General features: G+C 48.9%; 3 protein-coding genes across 3 annotated transcripts; 1 reads left to right on the forward strand and 2 right to left on the reverse strand.

The window, feature by feature from the left end:
- Positions 1-560: 560 nt before the first annotated feature.
- Positions 561-3369, reverse strand: F5B22DRAFT_617840 (DEAD-domain-containing protein). Its single transcript, XM_047975644.1, has 3 exons — positions 2735-3369; positions 1131-2665; positions 561-1094 (listed from the first exon to the last, which is right to left on the reverse strand). Exons 1-3 carry the CDS (start codon positions 3112-3114, stop codon positions 940-942), a joined length of 2070 nt encoding a protein of 689 aa, XP_047828322.1. The 5' UTR covers positions 3115-3369; the 3' UTR covers positions 561-939.
- A 944-nt stretch (positions 3370-4313) lies between these two features.
- On the forward strand, positions 4314-5584 carry F5B22DRAFT_362107 (uncharacterized protein). Its single transcript, XM_047971086.1, has 2 exons — positions 4314-4917; positions 4993-5584. The coding sequence occupies exons 1-2, from the start codon at positions 4665-4667 to the stop codon at positions 5556-5558; spliced, it is 819 nt and encodes a 272-aa protein (XP_047828323.1). The 5' UTR covers positions 4314-4664; the 3' UTR covers positions 5559-5584.
- Positions 5585-5924: 340 nt separating this feature from the next.
- F5B22DRAFT_362114 (uncharacterized protein) lies at positions 5925-7164 on the reverse strand. The gene is made up of 2 exons (XM_047971087.1): positions 6592-7164; positions 5925-6407 (listed from the first exon to the last, which is right to left on the reverse strand). The coding sequence occupies exons 1-2, from the start codon at positions 6868-6870 to the stop codon at positions 6084-6086; spliced, it is 603 nt and encodes a 200-aa protein (XP_047828324.1). The 5' UTR covers positions 6871-7164; the 3' UTR covers positions 5925-6083.
- Between the last annotated feature and the right edge of the window lie 232 nt (positions 7165-7396).

Below are 7396 nucleotides of genomic sequence, written 5' to 3' on the forward strand. Positions count from 1 at the left end.
AAGTTCTGCCGCTACAAAGGCTGTCCCTGCGCCACCCGCTTCCGTCGGTACAGCGAGCTCTGGCTGCACCTGAGGCGGACCCACGGCCTCAAGATCGCCGGCCGCGCGACCTTCCGTTAGTCCCGGGAGGGTTCGAAGCTGGACGCTATCGGTACGTTGGAATTCGCTTACCCCCGCAAACACGCACGCACGCATCTCTCTTTTCGACGTCCTTACATAGTGAGCTGACACCATCGCGTATTGTTTTGTTCCAGACTGGATGGTCCAAGTCCTCATTAACGGTCGCCGAGGTATTCCCTTCCCGGACTGCAAACCCGGGCGATGAATAACTACTGCCTATGTGAGGAGCCCGTTTGCCGAGGGCTATTCGTAGATTCCTATTTTAGGGCGGCGTCAAAGGGAGGCAACATAAAATAACTACAACGACTACACATGTAGACACCTTCTTGGACCTGTAGACATAGGCTAGGAGAGCTCAGCTGATACAATGCGTACACAACCCTATTTAAGTTAGTCAATCGAATCATCATCATCCTTCGGGAAGAATTGGGACTACTGTATGGAGTGAATGTTTGTTCATAAAATTAATACGTCAAGCGTCACCGATAGCCGTCTTCTGAGATTACGTATAGCCGCCATATAGTAGTACATACAATAAAGTAGAGATTTCGGCTGCCTCATTTCCGTCTTGTCTTGCGCGCGTAAATGAACCCCCACCCACGAGACTTTTTTATCCAGTCCTAAGGACGACAAACCCGACAACTCCGTTGACGCCCCTGAACATATGAATCATATACACATCTTCGATGTTGTAGACGACTATGAAACCCAGATTTTATACACGGCAAGATCAACATTTCCCGAAATTTCGATTGGTAATGTCGTAAAGGAGGAATAAGCGCTTCATAGATTTCTCATTGGAATAGTGTATTCCTACTTTTAGAAGGTGGCGTTAAAGTTCCTGCCTGACTGTGATCTATTATCAGCGCGCGATGAAAACTTGTCTTCAAAAGTGTTTCGGCGTGGATTGCCACGGTTACCAGAGTTGTTGTTCCGTCCATAATTAGAGTTTGAACCGTAGCGATCACCGGATCCTTGTCGGTTATTGAATCCACGTTGATTACCAAATCCACGTTGGTTATCGAATCCACGTTGATTACCGAATCCGCGTTGATTATCGAATCCACGTTGGTTACCGAATCCGCGTTGATTATCGAATCCACGTTGGTTACCGAATCCGCGTTGGTTACCGAATCCACGTTCCATAGATTCATCTTCATCGTGACCAATTCGAAGCCCACGAATACGAGTGAACCCGCGTTTCGCAGCGACGGTGGGGGACACAGCGGGGGGTTGTGCCCAGCCCAAGCCGCGTGTGCACCAGTTGTTCATCAATTCAATTGCCTCCTCGGCCGAGAATTGTCTGCCAAATTTCTGCCCGAGACTGCCCAAATACACGGCTCGAAAGAAATCCTTGGGGACACTTGAGTATCCCTCTTTGATTTGCTTGAAATAGCGAGACACGTCATCAGGCGCGGAGGAATCCTCTATATCATGTTTCGCGGCGGCTAGTACGTCGCTAGGCTTGATTGGCAGGCCGGGAAGACGAACACGCGCCTCCGGTATCTCTTCTTGAGCGAGAAGCAGCCAGCCTTTACCAGAGTTTCCGGCACGGCCTGTACGACCAAGTCGGTGGATATATGAGTCCCGCTCAGGTGGAAGACCGATTTGAATGACGTCCGTCACATTGGGGAAATCCATCCCACGCGCTGTAACATCAGATGAGAAAAGAACGGCAGATTTCGATTGGCGAAAGTAGTCAGCGCTTCTCGTACGCTGGGCTTGAGTTAATCTCGAATGGATCTGGTAGATCTCTGTTCCCCCACGACGTCCGAATAACCCAGTCTGTCTGAAGACTTCATGCGCAAATTGAACATTGGCGGTGGTAGAAAAGAATACAATAGCCTTGAATGGCATATCGGAAGATTGAGCAGTCTTCGCTTTGTCTATAATCTCCATAATCGTCGGGTAAACGTTCTCATAGCCTTGGACAGTGATTAGATGCTGGGGAACTCTTTCATGCGTTGGTACTTCATCTGCCTTTATCGTCTGCACAAATTCGAAATTATCAGGGCGGACCATGCTCTTGGCAAGGTGAACAACGTCGCGGGGTATAGTGGCAGAGAAAAGCAGCGTTTGCCGTTCTACTTCATCCCGCCCAGGCAACGATTTCTGGATTTCCTGGAGCTCGTCGGAAAAGCCAACGTCGAGCATCCTATCTGCCTCATCAAGAACAAATGCCTGCAGTTTAGGAGCTGCCACCTTGGCACTTGGGTCGGTAAGCAGATCATTCAATCTACCCGGGGTAGCGACAAGAACATCGCAGCCCTCTCGCCACATTTTGAAAAGGGCCTCTCTTTTCCTGGTACCTCCCACAGCCGTTTGAACAACAATATTGGTATTCTTGGCGAGTTTCCGGGCCTCGACACCAATCTGTTCAGCAAGCTCACGAGTGGGCGATAGGATGATTGCACGAATATCCTCTGACGAAGCGCGACGAATGCCTCGCTTCTCGGCTAGCTCGGGCCGATCCATCAAAACACGCTGGAACACGGGGATTAGGAAGGCTAGAGTCTTTCCCGTGCCAGTTTTAGCTTGAGCAACCCTGGGATGGTGAATTAGCATTAGAAAGTACTACACAGGCGGCATCAAGAGAAGGATCTTGCTGACTTACATGTCGATTCCCTTCAAGGCGGGGGTGATTGACATAGATTGCACCTCGGTCATGTTCTCGTAGCCCATGCCGCGTGTTAGGGCATCGACGAGGCCTCGGTTAACATCGAGCTTGGAAAGATCGCTGAAGCGAGTGACAAGAGCTGATGGCGGAGCAGCAAATTCACCTTGCCGATTCGCTTGAGCGGCAGCGGATTCGGCTGAGTAGAGGCGCGATAAGGCATATGTAGGAGGAAGACGCCGTAAAGCGGGCTGCGATGATGCCTGGCGAAGGGCGGCAGCGAGACAATCAGAGCGAGCATTCCGCATCAATGCAGCGGAAGAGAATTGGCGAGCCGCATGGCCTAAGCGGGCATGCCGCTGGATAGAGGCCTTGAACATCACGGGCGGATGTGCAAATGCGAGCTGGAAGGGCGGATTGCAGAACGATGACAGAAGATAAAAAATATCAGAGAGAAGAAGAAGAGGAAGAAGATAGGAAGTGACAGGAACAAGAGACTGTTAGTGATGGGAGCGTGGTTGTTGTTCAGCACGCGATCTCAGGATTGCCCGAGGATGGAAGAGGCATTCAACTTTTTTTTTTTCTCTTCGCCTTCCCCTACAGTGAATGCTAAATGGGTTGCCCATTCTACCCACCTTATTCCTTCTAGTTCGAAAGGAGGTTAGTGCAGCTATCTAATCGTTATCTGTTGATAGATAGCACGCATCAGTCTGTGATTGGCTAGTTTTGAAGTAGAAAGTGGGATGGTATCCACGCCCAAGTCGTACCGAGTACGTAAGTACTCTACTGTTAGGTAAGTACTACGGTACCTACCATATGCACTAACACTACCTAATGTAGGTGGTGTGTAAGTACCCAAGTACATACCTAGGTTGGTCTTGAAGATAGCGATAACGACTACATAGGTACATAAGGTATCTAGGTACTTACTAGTGGTACAAATGGACAACGAGAACAACTTTGATATCTCAGTGCCACTTGATAGGTTAGGTTATCGAGTATTTTAAGTGCCTTGCAGCTCCGTCGAGCCGGTTTTGAGCCGTCCATTCACACAGGCACATGTGGACCATTACTGACCTCCGGAGGGTATTCGGCAGAGGCAAACCGAGTCAGTATCAGACATTATATTTTCTTATAGATTTGCCGTGTCGGTCTTCACCATGCAGTCCGCGTAGAGAGTCGTATAGAGTTGTTGCTTGTATGCTTCAACACTCTGTTGGTCGGTGTCTGATGCGTGATGCATGTGATTGATACATCACCCATAATCCACATCTTGCTCGTCCACTATTCTAGATGAAGGCCGCTAGATAGCGGGCATCCCGACATACCTACCGACTTTCAAACCTCCTGGAGGGCGTGTGGAGCCGGACCCTGATCCTGACCCAAGACAATTGAGCACAAAAAGCGTATCTTTAGTAGATAAAAGCAATGTGTGCCCCTTTTGCTCGCTATGCTACATCATCTCTCCATCAGATCGTCATCTTTACACCTGGTTTGTGTACTAAGTACTAAGATGACAGGCTTTCCTCTTCTTCATGACTTGCGGCACATCTCCTATTGCTAGTTGAACTATCTACATAAGGCAGTATAGGTCCCTTGGATGCGGCTCGCCGGACATAACCTCGTATAGTATTGCATTGGTCACCTCACGCCTTCCAAAAGGAAAAGGTATTGGCTTCGGTAAAAACTGGTGCCAGTACTCGATAACACGATTCTTAAATTGATTATACCGCTCATATGTTGAGAGGGCAAAGGGATATCAATCACTTATATACGAGACGCCTACTCACGAAGTCCAACATATCTACTTTGATTTTCTCGTTACCTGGACACCAAGAAGAAAGCGAAACAGTCAAGGAGCTGACAGACTTTTCCGGGGTAGCAGATCCGTTTAGGGCAGCATTGCTCAAGCGAAAACTTTACCACTGACATGGATCAGAAGCCTATTTTCAATATGCTTTTCACCTCGTTCCGATCCCGGGTGTCAAACTTCACATCCCTGCGCCTCTCTAGTATGGACTTGTCCCATCGTTGTACAGGAAGGGACGATTCGAAGGAGCTGGTGATGGCGAATCATGAGGTGGATGCCATGAGGGTAGCGCGAACTGAGGTGCCAACCTCAATACAACGTAAGGAGCGAGCACTGGAAGCTTCCGGCATTCAATGGAGGTATGCCGAGCAAGGTACGTCCTTCCGATTGTACTGTGATGGCTTCACATCTATGGAAATTTCGGGGCCGGACTAACGCGGTTCCTTAGGCATGAATTTACAACGCGTCGCGTATATGGATAAAGCGGACCCAGCCTTTTCGCGCAAATCTTACATTGATGGCATCGCATATATCTTAATGGCGCTCCCAGAGGACCTCAGCGATCGAGAAGTCGCTTCCATTCGGGAAGCTCTCCCACCGTCAATGTCGGACATGGACCTCATCAGTGAAGCGGACGGCAGAGCGATTGGCTGGACATCCGCTCCAGGAAGCCGAACCGTTCTGCAACGGTGCGTGGCTATCATGGTAGCCCTATCCGTGGTGGTGATACATACAATATTGTCATATGCGAGTATTGTGATCAGCGTGGGCGCATACTACGAGCGCAAGCATAACATCTCTGAGCAGATTGTTAGCAAGGGGTTTGTCATTGCCTCGGCTGTCGGGAGGCATAGTGTTTTTCTCAGTGCTAAGATTTGCGCCATGAAGGACGGGCCAATTGGGAAGGCCGTTAGCAACATGGCGACCCGGACCGTCGAGAGCGTCGCATCTGGTATCCAGGAGGGTATTGGACAAGGGCTTATGATGAGTGACACAAGGCCAAGGCGGCGGTAACCTACGCTAAAAAGGACCTTCATATCGGAATCACTTTCTTGGGGTTTAATGTCATTTTTGGTTATATTGCGTAATTGATAGAATGGTCACATTAGACGGGGTATATATATGGATACATATGGTTAGATAGAGCGATTTGTGAGGAGTTTTCAAGAAGAGGTGATCATAAGGGCCAATTTTGTTTCTGGTCCAGAACCCAATTTGCATTCCTTTCTCATTGTTAGGATTGGGGCCTTGGAACTTGACTATGTAGGGAACATGCAATGGATGATTGCTTAACAAATTTGATCTAAGTCGAGATAGCGCGAAGTCGATAAAGGCTATACACAGATTCGCCACTACTAGATCTTCGTTTACAAAATGGGCGTCTTCATGTAGAAGGTGACTCAAACTCAGGGGCTATATTCGTCTTTCCTGTAATGAGAGACCTAAATGTGGTCCCGTTCTGGATTAGGTGCATGGATTCCGTGAAATGTGACGGCGTGCAATAGCTATTTACAACGAAAAACTCAGGCAGTGCCACCACTAACTAGTTGTAGTGGTAGTCGATCTCTCGGTGGCAATCTTCGCCTCCATCTTCCGCCGTGCGGCTAAAATCATCTCATCACGTCTGCGTTGGAGTGACATTTGTCGCTCCTCGCGATTTGAACTCCACGCCTTCGTCTTGCCCCCTGAAACTGCGGGCTCCGGCTCCGGCTCCGGGTCTGCACTCTTCCCCATCTTGTCCTGGAGCTTGTATCGCGTTATTAGATCGGGTTCGATGGGGCGCAAAGGCGCTTTGGAGGGTTGCGATGCTGAGGAAGCTGTGGTTGACGCTGGTGCTGGCGGTGGCTGAAATGATACTGGAGGCTGAAAATAGCCGTTTCGTTAGCAGCGGTTATTTTAGAACGTGTCTTCGTTGGCAAGTGTTATGTGGCTTCTTTTACAGAGGGCAAGCAACGTGTAATCAAACTCCACAAATGCCCCGGGAATTGTAGGGTATGACTTGAACAGAAAAAAACTTGGAAGAAGGAATGCGTCCATGGGAGCCCACCGTTTCAGCACGCCCAGTCAGTATGCGCTCCGTTGTCATCGCCATATTTCCCCTGTTCCGTTGTAATTCCCACAGGATAGTGCGCCTATCAGCCTGTGGCAATACCTGTTGTATCCTCTCAACTGCCGCTTCGCGCGCTCGTGAGCTTGCTGCTGCATCTCTACCTTGCTGCGCCCCTGATGGCGCTGCTGACGATGGGAAGAACAGGTATCGGATCACAAGCCCGCCTAGTACCACAATCAAGACCAAGGAGGTGAGAGAGACCTGTTCGTCCGCCATGGTGGACTTGCTATGTATGTGGGGCAGTCGATTATGGGAGGATGAGAGATGCCTTCTTCGCAGTATTTTTGATTCGAAATTTGGTAATGAGGTATGAACGTCGGTGACAAACCAGGCTTGCGGTTGTCCCTCAATGCCTCAATCCCGCCTCGTTGGGTCTTCTCTTCGGGTACCTCGACCCAAAGTGCTTTGTATCGATATGATTTAGAATAGAATTGAATAGAAATTTCGAGTTTGCGATGCTTGGAAGTACGGTAATGGTTGCGAAGGGCTCGAAAGGGACAGTTAAGTTTGCACCATGGTTAAAATGAAGATGGTTGAGAATGACGTTATCAAAGAAGTGGACGGTATTATGTAGGCAAGTAGGTACATGTAGGTAGTAGATTGATTGATTACCATATTTAGTCTGTAGATAACGTCTGTCTCTTATTACTACCTTCTTATGTAATCTTGTACAACCCCCTGCCTCTTGGCTCTCCGCAGATTTTGGTAGTACATAGTAACTAGGTAGCATGTTGATAGTGAA

Source organism: Xylaria bambusicola, assembly GCF_022495145.1.
Source record: "Xylaria bambusicola strain CBS 139988 unplaced genomic scaffold F5B22scaffold_40, whole genome shotgun sequence".
In the NCBI taxonomy this organism is placed as follows: Eukaryota; Fungi; Ascomycota; class Sordariomycetes; order Xylariales; family Xylariaceae; genus Xylaria; species Xylaria bambusicola.

Coding starts and splice junctions, on each gene's coding strand:
- F5B22DRAFT_617840 (XM_047975644.1), bottom strand. CDS start 3,114: ATGTTCAAGGCCTCTATCCAGCGGCATGCCCGCTTAGGCCATGCGGCT. Junction 2,666..2,734: donor GCCTTGAAGGGAATCGACAT/GTAAGTCAGCAA, acceptor TCACCATCCCAG/GGTTGCTCAAGCTAAAACTG. Junction 1,095..1,130: donor TGGATTCGATAACCAACGTG/GATTTGGTAATC, acceptor ATAACCGACAAG/GATCCGGTGATCGCTACGGT.
- F5B22DRAFT_362107 (XM_047971086.1), top strand. CDS start 4,665: ATGGATCAGAAGCCTATTTTCAATATGCTTTTCACCTCGTTCCGATCC. Junction 4,918..4,992: donor ATGGAGGTATGCCGAGCAAG/GTACGTCCTTCC, acceptor GCGGTTCCTTAG/GCATGAATTTACAACGCGTC.
- F5B22DRAFT_362114 (XM_047971087.1), bottom strand. CDS start 6,870: ATGGCGGACGAACAGGTCTCTCTCACCTCCTTGGTCTTGATTGTGGTA. Junction 6,408..6,591: donor TGACTGGGCGTGCTGAAACG/GTGGGCTCCCAT, acceptor GGCTATTTTCAG/CCTCCAGTATCATTTCAGCC.